Genomic DNA, 23034 nt, shown 5'->3' with positions numbered 1-23034 from the left:
TGCAAACGCCGTGTCAAATAAACGTTTTATGAAAAAAAAAATTCCCTTAAGAACGTTTGTTTTAACAAATGTCAATTATCAAATAAAGATTTCATTTTTTACGCCTCCATCATTTAATAATTTAATAAGACGAACGATTACAAAGAAACTACTATTGATATTTTTATTTCTCTTCTATGAATACCGGACGTGTTCGCCCATCTACCGAGTAAAAACGCGGGCCCCCAAATACGACCCGGGCCCCAGGGCAATTGCCCTGGCTGACCCCCCTCTCATCGGGCCTGCTTATGTGTTGTTGAGCAATGGTGTCTTCATATTGGACTATCAGTGAATCCAAATAAAACATCAATGGTGCTTTTCACGCAACGAAGGATTACAACCGGAGCCGATCCGTTGCAGTTCTATGACTGTGGAATTATTGCCGCAGATCAAGTTAAGTACGTTGTTGGAAGTCTTGACTTAAAACCTAATTGGACAGCTCACATCAATTTCAGAATCAATAAAGTTAGCATGGCCTTCGGCCAATATACACGGTCTTTCTGCAAATCTTGGGGACTCAAACCCAAGTATATTCAGTGGATCTACACAATAATTGTTAGACCAATACTGGCATACGAGAGGCTTGTGTGGTGGCAGAAGGGAGAAGTCATGACAATTCAAAGTTAAACCATTTTCAGAGGATCGTCTTGATGGCGATGACTGGTGCGTTCTCGACAACACCTACTGTTCCTCTAGAGGCACTCTTGAACATAAAACCAAGAAGCACTTTCTAGTGCATGCTGTCTTAAGGTTACTGGGTCTGGAACAGTAACCCAATAGATCGTGCCAATGGTTACTTGGGATGAGTATACACTTGCTCCCAGTGACCTTACATTCACATGTAGTTTTTCTTTAAAAACTTTCAATGTGAGAATTCCTCTTCGCGAGGAATGGCTGTCTGGCTAGATGGAGCGACATCTTGAAGAATACGTAGTTTGTTTTACTGATGGTTCCGGCCGAGCCGGTGCTGGTGTCTTTTGTCGTGAAATGGGATTAAACCAATCCCATTCGCTTGGTAGATACTGTACCGTATTCCAAGCAGAAATCTTTGCGATTCTGTGTGGCGTACAATCGGCACTTCAACAGGGATTTTCGGTAAAAGAATTTATTTTTGCTCTGATGGTCAGGCTACCCTAAAAGCACTTACTTCGGCGGATTCGAGATCGAAATTGGTAATTGCACGTCGAACTTAAATCGAAAAACTTAGTATCACTGAACATTATTTGGAGCGACTGACTTCATTGGTCCAGAATCAGTTTTAGCACTGAATAAACTGCAACATTCTTGGGCTGTATCCAAACATGCCAAACATTGGCGAAGCTTGTAAACCATCGTCCAAACATAAACTTTTCTGCTGTATGTAAGTCCTAAAATGTCAAAGAATTTGTTACATATTTCCAAGCATATTTGAAGTATTCTAGTCAGGGCACTGACTGAACATTGCAAACCCAATCATCACATGGCTACTATTCAGAACGACATATCTGTTATGTAACAGCCCTGCAGTAATACAATACGTTTAAGGATTTTTGGTTCTCCAAACATAGATGAACCTAACTATGTACAAAAAGTAAATCATGTACAGTAACGCTCCCGTGCTAAGATTACACTGTTTCTCAATTTTTCATTTTTTTCACTTTAAAAACAAAACATTGTTTTATTTACTTTATTGTCACACTCTATGTCACCCGGTTGGTCTAACAAATGTACAAATAAATACGAGCTCTACAATCTATTTATTTACAGAAACGGTATCTCTCACTGGTTCTTCAGTTAGTAACATATACAAAATTCCTACTTATTGCTTGAATTAAAATTTTGTCTAAACTCTATCGAACCTTTAGCCGATCAATAACTTGTATATCCCGAAAATCTTATTGCACCTATCCTACTGCAAAAAAACCTAATCTTAATCAAGTACCTACGACTATTAGTTATGGTTACCAAACCCCTGATTTTAATTTTATTTAATCATACGTAAAGAATAGTCACTTCCCCCGTCGTTCGTTCTCAACACATAGTTTATAAGTTACCCGATGTGTACGTGTCAGACGAAAAAACACAAAATGCCAAATCATTTCAAACCCAACCGCTGCGGTTTGCCTTTTGCTCCACTCCAGCGCTGGCACAATATAGACAAAAAATCCTTGATGGCTGTGCAGTCCGGTAGGCGGTCGGCTTCTAACCGCTCACTTACGGCACATTAACCGGGAGGAACCGAGCGGGATCACCAGCTCGCGGTCGGAAATTAATAACCACCTTGTTGGGATCTTCACCGACCTCCAGAAACGAGTTCCAATCCGCCAGGAAGTAGAATCCATTGCGACTGGGCTGAGGCAGTGGTTGCTGAGCCACCGGGTCCACATCGTATCCACCGAAGGAGTCATCGTAGGCTTCGTGTATTCGGGCCGATTCCGATCCGCTGTTAGATGATTCCGGTTTCGATGTCGATGCTGGTGATGATGTTGATGCGGATGATGATGATCGGGTTGAACTTGGTGGATCAGCGTCGGACTCTACGTCCAGAATTGTGGTACTGTTCGTGGTAGTGGAAATGATTTCTACTTGGCGGGAGTTTACGCTGCTGGCAGGCGTGGTGGAGGAAGAATTGCTCTCTCCTAAATCCAAGGAGATTCTGATAGGTTCTTCTGGTTTCTTTTGCTGGTTCGGCTGCTGACGCTTCTTGATTTCGTTCGTGCGCATTAGTTCCACGTTTTCCAACGGGTTTGGTCCTTGCGCAAGCAATGACTCACTCAGGTTGTAGTTCCGGAGATTGAGAGCATCCAGAGAATCATCTGTGAGATTAATGTTGAGTTTCTCCAATTCTCGAATCGTTTCCCATAACTGTTCTAATTTACGGTAGTCCTCGTTATCGATTGTCTTCTTCGTTTTGGTTGAAACTCCATTCGTCTTCGGTTCTATCCCATTGGAATTCTTCTTTGTTTCGAACTTCCGTCCACTGCGTTCCTTTTTCATTGTTTGAATCCCTAGCGTATCCAGCAACGTAGCCATCTGCGGAACCAAATCTTTGTCGATCATCGGCACGTCATTCATTGGCGCCACGTCCGGTGCTGCCGTCGTTTCCGACTTCATTGATTTCTTCTTCCGATCACCGTTATCCAACAGTCCGAAAGATTTCAACAGCTGATTCAGATCACCGTTCAACAGGGGTGCATCATCGGGCAGTGGTTTGAAAGCCACGAAGTCATCCGGTCTGATGTCAGGTTTTGCCATAGCCGGAGGTTCCGGTTCCAACTCTTCCACCTTCGGACCTTCATTGTGGATCAGATGAGATGGTTGTGCATCGGACAAATATTCCGGGATTTGATGGAACTCAACTGGCGGGATCGATGTGATGCCAACCGTCTCTTCACTGTCATTCAACAGTCCAAATGAGCGGAGTAGTGTTTTTAGTTCTTCGCTGGATTCAGCACTGCTCGGCGGATTGAATGGCACCTTCGGTGTCGTTCTGGCCATTTCAACTGGTGTGGTCATTCCCACGGGAAGAGGCTTGAAAGATGGCAGTGGTCCATTGCCGAATCCTATCGCTGCTAGAATCTCATTTATTTCAGCAGCTTTACTTGGTTCTGCCGTCGTGGCCGCAGGCTTTGAATCTTCACGAATTATATTCTGCAACGCCGGATGGAACGTAGTTGGCTTTGGAGTACTGAAACGGATCGTCGTAATTGGGACCTGTGTTGTCGAGACGGGTTTTCTGCTCGCTGTCTGCGTTGTACTCCGATGTCGGAATATTGGAAATTGGGTTGGCGTCGACGTAGTCGTTGTCGTCGTCTGTGTGGTTGCGATCTGCTTAGCTGGAGTGATTCCAATCGATCCTCCCAGTACTTCTGTGCTAGTATGCTTTGGGATACCTTCAACACCAATCACCTTGGTAACCGGTGGTAGCGTGTAAATATCCTGCAGATTATCCGGGTTCATATTGTTGGTATGGTACGGTAGTACCAGCATCAGCGCTCGCATGTGCTGTGCACGGTTTTGATCGCCTTCGCGAAGTGATTTCGCCAACTCTTCTCTCGTGACATTTTCAAACAGTTCCTCGATTTCTCCCCTAAAAATAGACTTGTAAGAATTATACCATAAACGGAAAAAATCGAAACAAAACCTACTTTGTTAACCGCGGGAGAGTAGGGTCCAGAGCTAGCAGCCGCTCAACTTCGGCAATCGTCTGCTTAACATCGATCATGGCCTTCCGCGCTTGTAACGAGTCCAGTGCGTTGACGTCTCGAGCTTTGAAATTCTTGTGAATATTGTACGCCACGTAGCTGTCTTTCCTGGGATAGCGCGGTCGGGCAACCATCTGCATCTGCGTTGGACTTCCGGCGGAACCGTGCAGCTGATCACCAACGAACACGAGCACGAACAGCAACGGTAGTAAACTCGACGGTCCCTTCATGTTGAGCGATTTTAGCGTCTGCAAAAAAAAGTAGAAAAAAGTATACATTTAGGCGTTTGTTGAAAACTGCATACTCGCGTTCGTGACGAAACGCTTTGAATAAAAGCAACTCGTGCGAAGGAAATCTTATAGAGAAGAAAAAAAGGTTCGTCCTTGACATGATTAATGGCATATGTGACACATCATTCCCAATTGAGTCGATGACTGTCCGGGCACAGAGCAGTCATATGATACTTAAGATTTAAGAGCCTGTAGTGCACATTTTATGACACTCCATAACTGGCACTGAAGTTGTTGATTTTCTTTGGTGGTTTAACGATTGTCAGTTCGATTTGCACTTTCAAGCAGTAATACAAAACATGATAGGAGCTATTTTAATAAAGCTCTTCGTGTGTGTTAGATATCATGGCTGGGTTAGTACGTATTGCACAATAGGCGCTGTCTGTCGCTTTATGCTTTGCGAGCATTTATTTTGCTTACGTTTTATGTGTTTAGCTCGGAAGCCATTCGGCGATTTTGAGTCGAAGTGGCATTCGCGTATGAAAGCAATTAAATTGTAAATCAAATTCAGTTTGTAGGGTAATGAGTCCATTCCAGCCCTGTTACAGAAAATGTCGCACTATTCCAACCTACAGTCGATACAAAACTCAAATCAATGAATTTGTTTCGTTCCTGTGATAACTGTTCTAAAAAAAAAAGTAAAAAACTAATCTCAAATTTTCTTGTGCCATTTGTCATGACACCAAAGGTTTATTTTTGTTGATTCTGTCGCGTTATGTATTTAGGGAGAGGAGGTATGAGTTTCAGTGTGAGAAAAAACTTATGAACACTATAATCTAACATTTCAATAACATTCTATAATTTTGCTATGCGAAAATATCGACAAGCGATTTTGTGACGAAGCTTTTTGTAGAAAGTCTTTGAAAAACGCTTTTAATCCACCTAACAGTGATACATTTCTTATAACTCATTTCGCATTCTTCGGGTATTATATCGATTGAGAACATTTAGAACTTGATTATTCGCGATGTTTTTGATAACACATTCTACATGGGATAGTGGCAGGACTCAGAGAATCGCTCAAATTAGCATAGGACAATATCATTGCAAGAAATCTCAAAGGTTAAACTTATTTAATGGAAAAACGGAAAATGGCCTATAAAATAAAAATAAAAACGAATTATTGCTAATGATCCATTAATAACATATATAAATTCTTCAATCAAAGCATTGTGTAGGGAAAACTGAAATTTCCTAAAGGGATTATATATGTTGTGCTGAGACAAAAAAAAATCGAAAAACAAATTTTCGAATAGATTTTATGTTCATACTCAATAGCGTTTACTCGAATTCCCAACACAAATGAGAACCAAGCCCTGAAATTTCAGCTCTTGATATCTCGCTACCTTTGAAGTGCATGCGTACATAGTTCAAACTTTACTTCGTTATCGACTTTTTCTAAAAATGACTTCCCAGTAGTATCTTTGATCTGAATTATTATCCCTAATCCTAATGCCAAAGAACAAATAAAAAACTCTCGAAACTCGTTAGGGAAAATCATTATCATTACTAAAATTTTCTTTTTCACGAAACTTTTCGATAACCTTCCGTCACTTCTATTAAAAAATTTCAAATACTTTATAATTTACATAATCTTTAGGAACAGTTGTTTAAGAAGCTTTTGTGTTAGGAAAAGCTGAAAATATATGAATTTTCTCTATCTGCAACATATGAACCCTTAAGTATACCAATTAATTTATGATACCCTTTTAACATAAACTATTGCACGAATGGGAATAGGTTCGCCGAATTTTGGAAGAAGTCGATAAAATAACCCCTTGAAAACTACCTAAAAATTGGTGTAGTTCAATTCAAACGAAAGAACATATCCTCAGAAAATGGGATGTACCTGTAGTAATCTAGTAGACTATGAAATGTATTGAGGTGAGATTGACATAATAAAACTGAATCATAACCATCTACACACCGAACCAGAGAAGACGTGTTTCCGTATCCCTACATTTGGCGACGAGGATAAAATAGTGGAGCTGAAAAGAGATGGCTTGGCCGATGGTTTGTATTATTGAATATAAAGTCCCAAATCCAAAGGTTTACCGTAAAAGAAAAGATATTACGGGACCTGACGAATTAAACTTTGCAGGCTGACTCCCAAAAAAAAAAAGAAAAAGAAATATGAAAATTGTGGAACCTGGCAATATTTGCGGGCTGATTTCCAAAGCTACAGAAATTATGGAAACTGGAAAATTTGCAGGCTGATTTCCATAGCTACAAAAAGTATGGAACCTGGCAATTTTGCAGGCTGATTTCCATAGCAACGGAAAATTATGGAACCTGCAAAGTTTGCAGACTGATTTCCATTCCTGAGAAATTACGAAACCTGGCAAAGCTTGCAGGCTGATTTCCATAACTAGGAAAATTATGGAACCTGGCAAATTTGCAGGCTGATTTCCATAACTAGAACTACTTACAGGCTATAAATTGTGTGCGAAGCCTGAATACTAACATAATGATTCTCGCGAAGTTAATCATTATCATTTTAATCTGTATAGGTAAACCCGTTTGTACCTCCTTTCATCGAAGATGCAGAAGGCTCTATTCCATTACGCTGGGAAAAATGGAGAGAGCATTTCGATGCATACCTAGCGTGGAAAGATATTGATGATCACGAGGAAAAGTATAAAACATTAATGTTGTTTGGCGGTCCAGATGTTCGGAAAATTGCTGGCAAGGTACAACAAGATGAAGAACATCCCTTGGAGAATAGATACCACGCAGCCATACAACTATTAAATGAATATTTCTTACCAAGCGTATCAAAAGCATACGAGCGACAGAAGTTTAGGCAAATGTCACCAGGTCCACACGAGAAGCTTGACGCTTTTGTTATCAAATTAAAAAAGCAAGTGGCCAATTGTGACTATGGCAATCAAGTTAATAGCATCATAGTGGACCAAATCATTATGACAACTAAGGACATGAGCCTGAAAAGGAAATGTTTGGAACGAGATCATAGTCTAGAAGAGGTATTGGCTATCGGGCGAGCCCACGAGTCTGTAGATTTCCAACTAAGCGGATGGAACAACATCGATGCAGAAAATCCTATTAAAAACTCAACAGAAACCGAGCAGAAGTCCTGTGAAGACAACATCTTGAAAGTGAACGCAAGAAATAAAATTATAAAATATTCCAGATGTCATCGATGCGATGGGCGTCATGATCCTAACACGTGCACAGCTAAATCGCTCAAATGTAATAGCTGCAATCGGATCGGTCATTTTGCGCGGTGTTGTTTCTTGAAACGTAAGAAATTCGACAATCTGACGAAACATCAGCCAAATTAGTATCAACAAAAGCGGAAGCGATTTGTACGAGAAATTCAAGATGTCAGCGAATCAAATAAGGACAACGAAAAAGAAGTGTTTGATCTATTTCATCTTGGTGCCAAGAAGCGGTCCGTAAAGGCAAGTGTAGGAGGAGTGTCTATACTGCTAATCATCGATACTGGAGCAGATGAGGACGTTCTAAGTGAGGCGGATTGGAAGTTATTAAAACAAATAGGATTTGAAGCGTACTCGACGAAAAAAGGCAGCAATAAGGTTTTTAACGCCTATGGATCTAATAAGCCGCTACATGTACTAGGAGAGGTCGAAACGGAGGTTTCATTCAACAACAAGTGTGCAGATACCACGTTCTATGTTATACAAGGCGGAAAATGTTCTCTAGTATCTGGGGATACTGCGATAAAATTGGGGCTAGTCCAATTTGTGCAAACTCTGAACAATGAGATTTTCCCCTGTATCAGTGGTAAGGATTAGTGCTGCTTAGTCAATCTGATTACTATTTCAATTTACTTCAATATAATATTTATTCTGAGATTAAATGCTGATGTTTTATTCATACAGGAATTGAGGCAAACATAAAAATTGATAAAAGTATCCCCCCAGTTCGCCAAAGTTTGAGACGCATCCCATTTCCCCTTGAAGAGTTGACATTAAAAAAACTGAAAGAGCTTGAGCAGCAAGATATCATTGAGCGCGTAAATGAAGCATCTGAGTGGGTGTCACCAATGCTAGTAAAACGAAAGAGCTTAGATGAGGTTAGAATTATTATTGACTTGCGGGAAGCAAACAAAGCTGTTATTCGAGAAGTGCATCCACTTCCTACATTAGAGCAAATGATACAGAAAATTGGTGGAAACAATATATTCACAAAACTAGACATAAGACAAGCTTTTCATCAAGTTTTGTTGAAAAAGGAATGTCGGTATATTACCACCTTCATATCTCCGCTGGGCTTGATGCGCTACAAACGACTCATGTTTGGCCTCTCAGCAGCTCCGGAACTTTTTCAGAAAGTGATGGAGACGATTTTCGCCGAGTTCCCGTGGCTCATTATATTCATTGACGATATTCTGATTTGCGCCAAAGACGAAAATGAGCTCGCTCATAAAACTAACATGATATACAAGCGATTGCAAGAATACAACGTGCTTATAAATTTTGAAAAAGTCGAGAAAAACATTAAGGAAATTGATTTTGTTGGATATCATATCTCCAGTAAAGGAATATCCGTATCTCGTGAAAAATTGGCAGCAATTGAACGTTTAGAACCTCCCAAGTCATCGGAAGAAGTAAGAAGTTTCCTGGGATTGGTCAATTTTGTACATCGACATATACCTGACATGGCTACAATAACACATTCTCTCAACTTACTGACTCGTAAAGGAACACCATTCATTTGGAAACCAATCCATCAAGAAGCCTTCAATCAAATCAAATCTATTTTACTAGAACGGAAAACTCTTGGGTTTTATCATCCGAATGATGAAACATTCGTGATAGCAGATGGGAGCCCAGTAGGTTTAGGCGCTGTTTTAATTCAACGAGGAAAAGATAAACAAAATCGAATTATTTGCTACGCTTCGAAGACTTTAACACAAGTCGAACAAAAATATGCACAAACCGAACGTGAAGCATTAGCCTTGGTGTGGGCCTGTGAAAAATTCTATTACTACCTTTATGGAAAATTTTTCTGGTTAATAACTGATCACAAACCCTTAGTCGTTATATTCGGCGAACGATTGAAACCTTCTCCCCGTATAGAGCGCTGGAAATTACGGTTAATGTCCTATGATTTTAAAATTATCTACCGACCAGGGAAAGGAAATATTGCAGATCCCCTTTCACGCTTGTGTCAATCCATTCCTGACCACGGCACAAGTTTTGACGAGGAAGTTGAAAGAATTGTTAGAATGGTAGCTGTTGATGTGTGTCCAATAGCAATATCTTTAGATGAAATAATAACTGCTACTAAAGAGGATGATGAATTGCAAGAGCTTATCCGTTGGTACAGTCCACGACGCTGGCCGAAAACATTAATCAGATACAAGAAGTTGGCTGAAAGCCTCACGAGTGATGAAACAGTAGTCATGAAAGCACAACGAATCATCATACCTAGATCGCTACAGAAACGTACTTTACATCTAGCACATGATCCTCACCTTGGAATATCTTCAATGAAACGTCGACTAAGAGCGAAAGTATGGTGGACAGGAATGGACCAGATGATAGAAGAATTCGTCCAGTGCTGTTCAGGTTGCATTCTGGTGTCTGAACCCAACATCCAACCAATTTCCAGAATTGAAATGCCAAACAAACCTTGGAAAAAGATCGCGATAGACTTCACAGAAGTTCCAGGAGGTCACCATCTATTAGTAATTACCGACTATTTCTCAAGATACATTGAAGTTGTAATCATGGCTTCAATGACAGCCAAAATCACGATTGTAAAATTAAGAGAAATCTTTGCACGATTTGGCTACCCAACAGAAATAGTGTGCGACAATGGTCAACCATTCTCTTCAGAAGATTTTTCAAAGTTTTGTTTTTCAAATGGAATAACTATTAAACACACAGTTCCATAGGCTCCTTTTCAAAATGGACTAGTGGAAAGGCAAAATCGTACAATACTTAAAACAATAAAAATAAGTGTAACAATGGGACGTGATTGGAAGACGGACCTTCAAGACTTTTTACACGCGTATCGGGCAACACCACATACAACTACGAATTATTCGCCTTCCGAGCTTATGTTTGGATGGAACATTCGGGACAAACTACCTGAAATAAAGCGAACGGTAGATATAAAGAAAGCAAAAGAAAATGACGAGCGTTCAAAGGGAAAAGGAAGAAAATATACAAACATGAAAAAAGGAGCGAAACCATGTAACACTGATATAGGAGATCACGTTATTGTAAAGAACTTAATAAAAAAGAACAAGCTAACTACCACATTCAATCCAGAAGAACACGTTGTTATACAACGAGAAGGGACAAGATTATACCTCAAGAACTTAGAAACTGGTGTTATTACAAATCGTCACGTTAATCATACGAAGCGGATTGTTAACAATAACCCATTAATAAATACTGCACATGGTATCATTTTAAATATTTTAATCACTTAAAACAAATAAATTCCACATCGAATTAACTTACATTAATTCTTCCAGAAAAAGTTTCAAACCCTGAAAACAATCATAAGGCAGAAATGGTACGCGAACCATTAAATATCGAAAAATTTAACGAATCAAGATTACCAGAAACTAGTGAAAAAAAATTACAATCTGGATCAAGCCAGAAACGACCACACCCGTTCAGCGAAAGAAGAAGCAAGCGAAAAATTTGCATCCCTTCATATCTTAATAATTATCATTGTAATTAAATAGGTAAAAGAAATAATTAAATTAGAAATTAGTGAATCATATACTATTAAAAGATGGGAGAGATTGTAGTAATCTAGTAGACTATGAAATGTATTGAGGTGAGATTGACATAATAAAACTGAATCATAACCATCTACACCGAACCAGAGAAGACGTGTTTCCGTATCCCTACAGTACCTATTACTGTGAATAATAAATACAGTAAAGACCAGTTCTTATCATCTCCATGGTGTATTTTAGGCTGACAAAACAGGGACATTAACTAAATCGCGACATTTTTTTCTTCATAATAAACTGAAGCTGTTAAAATATTCTCCCTTCCCTTGATGTATTCTAATAACTATTTCTGATTATTTGAGCGACCGAAAATAAAAGTCGCAAGGACAGAACATGCTTCGTAAAACCCGTTTCAAATATATTAGAATATAAAAACCGGATATAAACTTCAAGCATAAAAATCGGACTGGGACATTCCTTTGTAAGAGTCGGGTAAAAAAACCTTCAGTAAAAAAACCGGAAAGAAATACTTCCGATTCTTACAAAGTAAATCTTGTTAGCCGACTTTTAATCTTGAACATCAAGATATACGGATGCTCCTACGAGCGATTTATTTATTTTTAAACGATTTTTATACTGGAGTTTCATCCTTGCCGAGTTTTACGGGTGAGAACTTTTTAGGCGATTCTTAGGCTGAAGGATTTCTGTCCTATTTTTATGCTTGAAGTTTATTTCCGATTTTTATATTCTAATATGTTTGAAACGGGTTTTGTGAAGCATGTTCTATTCTTGCGACTTTTATTTTCGGTCGCTCAATTTAATATACTGATTTTTTTTTTATTTTTGCATATTTGTATAGTTAAGATAAGGAAAACATGGTCAAGAAAGGATTTACTCAAATTCAGCCTTGTTTGTCTGCTAGAGCCCATCAAACACATTTTCATATGAGGTTGATAAAATTGGGGGCTGATCAAATCGGGTCTTCAATGTATTATTAGAGGTGTGCGCCACGCCGCCGCCGCCGCGCTGCGCCGACGACTGCATGTAAAAATAGTAAGCACATCGGCGTGACGCCGGCGCGCTGCCGATTTTTACCTGAAATCGGCGGCGCGGCGCACTCCTCTATGTATTATCTATTTTTGCCTTTCTCATATAAAGAAAGGCTATGCAATCACTGTAAAAATCGACTTTTTAACCGAGGCCCGGAGGGCCGAGTGTTATACACCATTCGATTCAGTTCGTCGAGATCGGCAAGTGTCTGTGTGTGTATGTATGTGTGTGTGTATGTGTGTGTGTGTCATTTAAACTCACACAATTTTCTCAGAGATGGCTTAACCGATTTTCGCAAACTTAGTTTCATCTAAAAGGTATAACGCTCTTATAAGCTGCTATTGAATCTTTAGTTGATCCGACTTCCGGTTCCGGAGTTACGGGTTGAAGAGTGCGGTCACACAGCAAATTCCCATATAAACTGGTACCACCATGATGTTAAAATGATGTAAAATTGATGTAACATTACTCTAGTTTGCGGGTCTGGATCACCATCAATTAAAGCAGCTTTGACCACATTGGCCACCTATGGCGGTCCATGACACCCCCGGGGAACTCGCCATGTTCCTAAGCTAATATCACACCCATTCCCCAACGAATTCTCTACCGATTTTTACAAACTTGATTTCAAATGAAAGATACAGTAATACCATTGATTGCTGCTGAATTTCATTCTGTTCTGACTCTTGCTTCCGGAGTTACAGGGGTGTTAGTAAGGATACACTGGAATTTCCCATATAAATCGGTACAATCGTAATACCTCAGAGGCTAAAAACTATTGAAATGGTCACCAAATTACTTCTAATCGCAGATCTAGATCACTGATTGCCAATCAAACATTCTTTGAATATATTGTCCACTATCGACGATTCCGGAATTCCGGGCATATTCCACAATTAAAGTCACATCGGATCATCGGTGATGACTGAACCGATTTTCTCAAACCAAGTCTCAAGTGGAAGGCAAAATATGCAGTTGAGTATTGCGTCGCCGCCCCTCCCTTCCCGCCTTGCCCTTACACCTCCCTCCTTCATCACTCCCCTCCCCTTGGACCACCCTCACGCCCGCATTTCCTTCATCCACCCCGTATACCGAAATAAGATGAAGGTTTTCTGACGCATCCTCCACTCCCACTCTACTAACCCCCCGTTCCCTCCACTTTCAAACCCATTCCACCAACATTTCAAAATATAATCACATGAAGATAACATTGAACTCATACTGATTAAGCTAATTAAATATTATTCTTTTGCCTTTCTCATATAGAAAGGTTATGCAATTGCTCCAAAAACCGACTTTCTAACCGAGGCCCGGAGGGCCGAGTCTCACATAACATTCGACTCAGTTCGCCGAGATCGCAAAATATCTGTGTGTATGTATGTGTGTATGTGTATGTATGTGTGTATGTATGTGTGCATGTATGTATGTGTGTGTATGTGCGGATTTGTTAATAAAATGTACACATCGGATTCTCGGAGATGGCTGAACCGATTTTTACAAACTAAGATTCAAATGAAAGGTATAATATTCCCATAGGTTGCTATTGAATTTCATTTTCAACCGACGTCTTGTACCGGATTACGAGTTGAAGAGTATGGTTACAAAACAAAATTTGTTGATTTGTCCACATCGGTTTCTCGGAATTTTCTGAACCGATTTTGACAAACTTGATTTTAAATGAAAGGTCCATCAGCTGCTGTTGAATTTTGTGTGGATCCGAGTTCTGGTTCCTGAATTACAGGGTGATACGTACGATCACGCAGCAAATCCCGATTCTAACGAATTCTGCGATGAATGTAAAAAGGTGATTTTTTCCAAAATGTAAACACAACTGTTGAATTTGTAGATCTAGGTCACCAACAGTCATTCAAAGTGTCTTTGGCCAGACTGGCCACCATCGACGGATCCGGAAGCATCCAAATTCAGAATAACGGTTATGTTGGTTTCTCGAAAATGGCTAGACCGATTTGATCAACTTAGTCTCAAATGAAAGGTGTTGCGTCCCCGGAAACTGATATTAAATTCCATCTCCATCCGACTTCCGGCTCCGAAGTTACGGGTTGTGGAGTGCGATCACATCGAAAACTCCGATTCAAACCGATACCGCGATGAATGCAAAAAGGTGCTCTTATATATACTTACCAAGTGTAATAAGAATGAAAGACATTTCCATAATGTTATATTGTACGAACCAGCTATTAAATCATAGTTTTAGAAATGAGAAAGGCACAATTGCACCTCTAGGTGGATTAAAACAGGTTTTTCTGTTTGGTGGTGCTTTGGTGAAAATCTAACTTACAACCCAAACGCCATCTTTGAAGTTTTAAAATTATGGAGAATCAGTTTTTCAAAAAAATGTAACAGAGTTCTTGTCTTTAGCGAATTTGTTGAGACTTTCATTTAAAACAACTTTATTGTAGGCATGAATACTACGTATATGGAGTATACCGAGTTATAAAATGATATCTACGAAGTGTTCCTTAATTTAGTTTTTTTCTAAAAAAACTTTCTATTGTGAGCTTCACAAACTCAAGCTTTCGATAAAATGTAAATTTTATCGCTTATAAACAATAGAAGAGATTTATCATAAACAGTGGAAGCATAATAATTTAATTTAAAATTAAATAGAAATAGCCTAAAATATGTTAATACCTTGAACACATGGAGCCTTCATGTCTTCAACAAAGTGGTTTGTAATAGCACTCCCCAAAATTTTGCTGAAGACATTAAGTCTGGAACTAAATTTGTTTGAAGTGTAAATTCGCCATAAATACTTCTTGGAGGATATAACGCCAAAATTATTTTATCAAATGATGTGCTGTTTAGCGTTTGTAAAATCATCGAAGATACTAAATTGGTGGAACGGAAAATGCCATTTTTCAAAAAATCCCCCACTTTTGGAAGGTGGTTTTCTCGTTATTAATTCTATAACGTTTTCGTCTCAAATCGACGCATTCCCAAAATAAAAATATTTTCAGCAAATGTTGGAAGTAATGCAATTTTTCGATGCTTTTCATGTCTATTAAATCAGGTTAATTAATATTTGTTTACATCATTTATTTGACACAGTTCTGTACGCTCACGCAATAGAGCGGTGAGTCTTTTCTGTATTTACAGTACTGCTTACTGAATTTGTTATTACGAGTGAAAATATTCTTTCTCTTAGAGACTCCATTTGCCGATTCGCTATCTGCTACTTGAGGGTCAGCAGAGAAGAGAAGGGCCACTCAAAATCAAAACTTCTCACAATTCTTTTTAAAATCACTAGCGGCACGTGGTGTCGAAGCCCTGCAAAATACACTGTTAATCAACACATTAGTTCAAAATTATACGACGTTACTGGTATAAAATATCTAGCAAATTCATCCCCGATAATCCGACAAGTGGTCAGAATATGTTCTACCAAATAAAAATTGTCATGCAATAATTAACCCATCTTTCAAACATTGGCTGCGTTTTTGGGTTGCAAACGGATATTTTACTTTAAAAATTAACCTATCTTTTTCCATCGAAAAACGAAAGTTTTAATGTTGAAGTATGTAAGCATACATTTACGCTTAAATATCGAAACTTTTGATTGCACAGCTAATTCTTAACGCACTGCCCAAGAAGGATTTTCAATGGATATCTTCCCAATGGTTATTGTGTGTCCTTTCTTTTGAGAACCACCAATCAAGGACATTAAATTTAAACACAAACATCATTTTGTTAGCCAGCCATTTTCCTTTTCCAGGATTCGATGTAAGTTTTTTGATCTTTATAAAAGTGGTGGAAATTAGTTTATAATTATTTTCAATCTTTAATATTGGAGGCTGCTTTGTATAAATTCTCATGAGTACCTTTTCAAGGATTTAACGTTGCATTTCAATTTTTACGAAATGTCACCAAGGTCTGTAAACCATGACAATCGTTCTGACTACGCACCAGTGCTGCCACAATGAAACCTGTACTGGGAGTTGAAAATTCTTCATATTCTGTACCAACACAATGACAAACAGAATCATTTTATATAATTATTTTTCATTCGAGATAGTGATATACTGAGTTGGTGCTGATGCTGATATTTGGCTGCGAAAAACCAAAAAAATCCGACTCGGAATCAGTTGTTTCATTTGCGATAAAATTTCGCCAGAAACCAGTCAAAACTACGGAGTGTTCTACTAAAATTTCCGAAAAATCTATAAAAAAATTGAAATATTTCCAAAAATCTGTGGAAATCGGTGAAATTTTCATGAAAATGTTAAAAATCTGTCTTCTGAAAAAAAGAAGCTGTGACCAAAAATCAGGCAATCTATGAGACGTTCGTTTGACAACTCAGTGGATCTTTCATTAGTTCCGATTCGTTTGATGTTGGATCGAATCAACGGTTTTGTCGGACGTTATGCCCAGCAAAGCGGAGTAACGTCAGAAGAAACAATCAAGAAATAATCAGCTCATCCAACACGTCTCATGGATTACCTAATTGTTAAATAAATATGGTACATTAAAGAAAAATTTGTGAATGTGCAATCCTGGCTGGGGCTTGTATTGACATTTGAATGCGAGATGTGACAAACTTGTATTTATTTATAATTAATTAATATCAACAGACAAATCAAATGAAGCCTATGGGTGCTTACAGAGTGGCGGCGAGAAGCTAAGCTGGGGCTAGGGCTGACGTTAGAATGCGAAAAAACTGCTTGCTGCAAACCAAAGGGATGATGTCAGAGTGAAAGCCGAGCGGATCTGCACCGGCTACCTGCTTTTACACTGACAGGTTCCATTTGATATGATGCAAGCAGGTTTTTGGCATCTCGCATCCTACTGTCAGTACCACACAAGTAACCCATAGGCATTATAACGTAGCCTAATATCTGCTTTAGATCCACATATAATGCTGTCTTGAAGAGCCGCGAAGCCTGATATTATGCTGGTATTATGCCAGAAAAGGAGAAATATAGTGCTATTACTGTGCATAGATTGATAGCTCGTTCGAAGCATTAGCTTCAGTTGGCTGTCTTTGTCCGCCATGGTTTTAAAATCATTTCATATGTTTCCTTTCGGTATGATGAGCAAAAGGGAAAAATTTTAAAACAAAATGTTCTGTTTAAAACCGTAATTGACTCTCTTCTAATGTATTGTAATGAATATCCTTAATGTGTTTTCGGTCTCACATGATATGAATGTTTCACGAAAATTACCTTTAGTATGTCTCGAACTGAGGTACCTTGCCTCGTCCTTCACGGTAAGTGCGCTGCGTTTGCTCCCTAGACTATATTGCATATGTTCGATTGAAATGAAATATGCCCAATATAATCTTCAAGAAGAGTTGCATAATAAATAAACCCATTGCATTACAATAGCATTAAATCGGCTTTTTATTTGCTCTATAATGGCACTAAATGCACTTGTAAAGCTTACATGCTTTAAAGATCCTTGAAGCATGTACGCGTTATATCAGCTTTATATACGCATATAGAGCCAGTGATAATGCTATATGTCGGTTGCGCTATTATGCATTATTGATGCTAATATCGAGATTTATTGCATTGTTAATGCTGTAATGGAGTTTTAATGCAACATTAGTGCAAATGTATAGCCAATATAGTGCAATGGCTTAATGCTTATGGTTACTTGGGCAGCACATACACAGTTTCTCGCCGCCACTCTGTAAGCGGCCTATAACCTGTTTACTGGTATGCATCGCAGTGTTAAATTATTTTACCTGTCGTGTTAAAAAAAATCTGTACCAAACTGTACTTTTTTACAAAAATATGTTATCCGTATCGTACAGAATTTGTACCAAAAATATTCGAAAAATCTGTACCTTTCTAGATAAATATGTACTTGTGGCATCGCTGCTACACACTTTTCAGATCTGCGTATCAAGAAACTATTATTAATCAGTTACTCAGCAGCCAAGTTGAAGATTTTTTTCTAAAATAAATTTAAAAGTAGTTAAACTGTTAGAGAAAACAACTGATGTTAAGACCGACGATGGTGAGATTGTATACGTTCATTGGGTCATTAAGCCATATGCTGTTTTCGATTTTTTCCGATGCAGCTGACGTTTTATCGAACCTTTTTTTTGTTCGAAAAATTACAAATATTTTTTTTTACAAAATTGAATTATCACGACAAAATCTTCCATTGGATTTCCTAATATGTGCTAAGTGCTCTTGTGACCTTAAGTACTCACATTAGCTGTCACTGCATTGGATTGGAATTCAGAAAAAAAAGTTTACTTCTTCAGCTTAATTATCACAAGTAATATTCATGACAAATGGAAAAATCCACCACCCATGTGGAAGATCTCGTTCCACTAGTTAGAAAGAGGGCTCTGCAATCATGTGCTGCTTAGCAAAGGTTCCTTACGAGTTAGTCTTCAATATGCAAAATTAATAAAAGCGGACCAGGTAATCAGAGAACATTCCGTTGAAACTGGATGATTCTCCGGACGCCCCGCAAAAATAACAGATAATGTCGTTTTAGAAAACGAGCGTTCAATGATTACATACAGCAATAAGCAGAATATCAATCAGAAAAGTAAAATCTATGATACGAAACGCAATAATACATTTTCTGTTATTTACTGTACGCTTTAGCGAAGCTCTACCTTACCGCCTGCAACGATTTATACGAGCCAGTCTCAAAAGTTATACTAGTTGAAACGTCATACGGGTGCACTCTCAAATCAAACCAAGGAAAACCAGCAACAAATCCGATTCGCTTTTGTGAGAACTTTCGTAATTTTGTTTGTTCGATGTGGTACTTCTCTTCTCTGGGGTCAGTTAGTCCTCTTTCTATTCACCTATCATACTCGTCCACACTGTCATCGCTGATGATGTTTTGGGATACTACCCGAACAGAGTCTGATAACAAATTCAGAGCTAAACTTGATGTTGTGATGTAGTAGGGAATGATTGCTCAAGTTGTTATCATTTTGGTCGTTTTAACGGTTAAAAAATCAAAATCAAAAGCAGAAAAATTGCACTATGACATCAAACAGAAAGCTATTTATGCTATCAGCGAAAGCAAATTGAAAACTCATTGAGATGGTGAAATGTTTCATTGATAACAAAATAAGTAATCAATTTGATGTTTGTCAAAGAAATAGAAACAAACATTTTTTTCTAAAAATATAAGCATATCAAAATGAGATCAAAATATGATGTCATATCTGAAAAAGTTTAAACTGATATCAAAATAAGATTTCAACTTGATGCTTGATATCAAAATATGTTGTCCATTTGCTGTTATTTTGATGTTGGACTTTGCTCGGGTATTGTATGTTTTTGTTTGTCCGTTGGTCTTACGGGTCTTGTTTGTCATCTGCTTGTTTGCTGTTAGTACTGTGTGGTTGATTTAGAGGAACCAGACTCAGTCTTTATGGAGCACGTATTCGTTGCTGCCTGAACAGCGGCTACTATTCATACGACGGATTGTGATAGAATTAAAAATATTGAAGAGTGTAGGCTAAATTTGAGTGAAGCACAAGATCTTCAATGGTGTGCCGTTCGATTTTATAACTGGCATGTAGGAATCTGTTCTTGATAGGTATATAGTGTAGTTTGTGTAGTGATAGTTCGATGTGTTTTGAATTGTGTGGGGAGGGAATAGGTGGGGAGGGAATAGGTCTTTCGAACTAGACCCTTACGATAAGAACACCCAAAAAAAATTTTACTAGTATCAAGTTTAACAAGTTTACCTTTTTCCGTATTTTGTAATTGGCTCACTGGAGGTACGCGACGCTAAGTAGTGTAGCCATACCGCTATCTTATCAGCTATTAATTCGTTTTCGTTTCAAATCGACGCATTCCCAAATTAAAAATATTTTCAGCAAATGTTGGAAGTAATGCAATTTTTCGATGAATAGTTCTAAGTTTCATAGACATTAGAGCAATTCCAGTTTCGCTTCTTATTAAAAAATGACCCTAATCCATATTGCAGTAAGGGATCATCCATAAATGACGTAGCATTATATGGGGGAGGGGGGAGTATTGCATTTTGTGATGTGTGACGACAGGGGGGTAGGGGGTCATGTCATGCTTCGTAGCTTTTTTAAACGGGAATAACTAACATCGCTTTTATTTTTTTTTTAAATTTTTCGGTGACAAGGGGGGAGAGAATTACCGTCAAGCTACATAATTACCAGGGGGTATTTAGAGGTTTGTGACGAAATGCTACGATGGGGGCACCCCACTCAAAAAATTTATGGATCGTCCCTAAACCCATTCAAAACTGAACTCAAGATGATAGGAAATTATGATTATGATTGTTATTGATATCAGAACCCTGGAATGAATTTCTATTGGAATGTTTTTAAGGCAGGTATTTGATATTGATATTATTAGACAACTGTGAGATCAAAACCAATACATCAGTTACAGATCAGGATCGCATTCTCACAATTTTTCAAAGGTCCTCATGATGTTTCAAACAATAGGTTATCAATATACTGATCAGATAATTATCATTGTAATATTGAATTAAATCAGACAGCATCAAAAAAAATTTAACTTCGATCCAATTTTTTTTGGGTGAGGGGGGGTGTGGTTAAACCCCAAAGCATCCTCTTGGCTACACCACTGCTTGGAGTTATTCATTTCGCTTTTCATTTTCCGAGATATGTTTCAGATCTATCCGATGGTTATAAGTCAGAAGGTTCGCGCAAATGAAATTTTTTGCACTGATAAGTGATCAAGTTCCATCTAGACAACTTGGAATTGTTCGGTAATTATTCTAGCGGTTGTAGATAGAAAAATGAAATACGAAATTCGCTTTATCGAAATAATATTTGGCTCATTTAAATGGATTATTACTATATTGAACAATAAATAAGCTACAAAAGGGAAATCCACAAACAACAAGCCATAACTTTTAAAGTATTCGAAATATGTATTTGATGTCTTCAGTAAAGTTATTCGCAAAAGTAGGAGCTACAAATTTGCTGAAGGCATTATTTCAATAAAATCACTTCCAAGAAAATTCATGAAAATATCTCACTCTTAGGGGGATTAATCAGTAAAATTACAATGCCAAAAGAAAGGGCATATTATATGCTTTAAATTCTCCGAAGATACTATTGACCTAAAATAATCCTAAAAAATCTTTCGTCCGCATTTAATGTTAAACATCTCTTTTGATAATAGTCCGATTTCAACAAGTTCGTTCGAAAGGTATTCGTATAGCCTTTCTAAAAATATATAACTTATATATAACAACATGCTTGGGAATAACATTGTACAATCTATATTGATCCCTACATGCTGATCAATACCGACGCCGGCCACGTCCGAATGCAGATCTTCTGGGAAAGGAAGGAATGTTAGTCCGATACATGTTGCTACCAGAGACCGAGGAATCCTCTGCATCTCCACATGTATGACGGGAAGGGAAGATTTGTTAGTACGTGTGCCAATAGCGTTATCATGTAATAATTGCTCTGGGCAGCCGGCTGCTGACAATTTGGGAAATTTATCATTTGTTGTATTAATACGATTAGCAAAATAAGCAGCTTGAACTTCGGATAGCCGGCTATAAGGAGCACTGCTTATATTTTTTAATAATATTCAATCACGCGACGAATTTTTTCTTGGTTACTATCGTGTCGGGGCCTATTTTACCCGGCGATCGTTTGAATAAAATGAAGAATCTTATACTAAAGGTTCATCAGACTCTTCCATAGGTGTCGCGGAGTTGGTGGTTTGGAAGGAAATAGGTTCTAGGTCGACCTGTAAAGCATAGTTTATTAGGTAGTAGTTTAGTTAGTTTTCGAGAACACGATCGCTCGAAAAAGATCTTCTTTAGTTTTTCGTTCTTTTAAACTCTGGGTAGCCGGCTACCGAGAGTATACTGTTTTCTAAACAGAAGCAATTTCAACTCCACACAGCCAATCGTGAGAGTATTGCCTAGAAAAGCCAATCTTATCTGCGTAATGGGCCGGATCACTATTTATTGCGACATTATTTAGACTAATTTCGCTATTCCTTCTCTACGATATAGTTTTGGGTTGCAAACTACCGAGTGATAACACGTTATACAGACAAAGAGTTATGATAGCTCGAGATGTTATAAATCAACGAAAGTATTTTCCATTTTCCATATCGGATTGTTTGTGAAATACACGTATAAGAACGACTATATCGAACATTGAAGGGAAATACAGAGGATCGTTAACCTGATGCACGGGCTTGTTACCAATAACGTAACTTGAAATTAGATTGATTAAAACAGACTCGGCTAATTTTCAGTACGTAATGACCCGCGATCATCGATACCAGTCAAATCAAAGTCCCATTGGAGCCGACCTCTGAACAACTTTTTACGGTATTGTCATCTCGACTAGATCCGTTCGCACCCTCTCATTCTGCCACTATCGGCAGAAGGCCGACAGCACCCAGTCGTCGCCGGTCTAAGGACCAAATGTCATCAATAGTCCTAGATTCGCGTGGGGACATGAGATAGAATTAAAAGCTAACCAATGAACATAACAGAAAAAAAACACTTATTCTTCGTGCTGACATAACTGAAGATAATTGCCCACCGGTCCCCGATCCCTCTCGCGAATTGTTAATTCTCAAACTTCATACATGATAGAAGTCATCATTCCACTCAAATAAGGCCATGTGTTTGCTCTAAGCACATTGAATGCTCTGTGCATCAGTTTCCCCGTTGGTAAAACAAATTCTAATCAAACATAGATATTAGTTTGCTCAGTCCAAAGAAAAGTTGGCCGACCGGCAGATACGTGTTTCCTTACAGTACCATCACATCAGCGAACACCCAAAATTTACATGCGACAAAATAT

The 23034-nt window shown here is 38.4% G+C and overlaps 1 protein-coding gene across 3 annotated transcripts in view; it reads right to left on the bottom strand.

The window, feature by feature from the left end:
• Positions 1-1709: 1709 nt before the first annotated feature.
• Positions 1710-23034, bottom strand: part of LOC131685474 (uncharacterized) — a 151487-nt gene continuing 130162 nt past the window's right edge. For all 3 annotated transcript variants that reach the window (XM_058969203.1, XM_058969205.1, XM_058969202.1), the window contains 2 exons: positions 4167-4471; positions 1710-4108 (listed from right to left, as the gene is read on the bottom strand). In XM_058969203.1, the coding sequence (XP_058825186.1) occupies positions 2233-4108; positions 4167-4471 (2181 nt within the window). In that variant the 3' untranslated portion in view covers positions 1710-2232. The remainder of the gene's footprint in view (positions 4109-4166; positions 4472-23034) is intronic.

Source organism: Topomyia yanbarensis, chromosome 2 (genome assembly GCF_030247195.1).
Source record: "Topomyia yanbarensis strain Yona2022 chromosome 2, ASM3024719v1, whole genome shotgun sequence".
NCBI classification, from domain to species: domain Eukaryota; kingdom Metazoa; phylum Arthropoda; class Insecta; order Diptera; family Culicidae; genus Topomyia; species Topomyia yanbarensis.
This window is presented reverse-complemented; position numbering and strand designations above follow the sequence as displayed.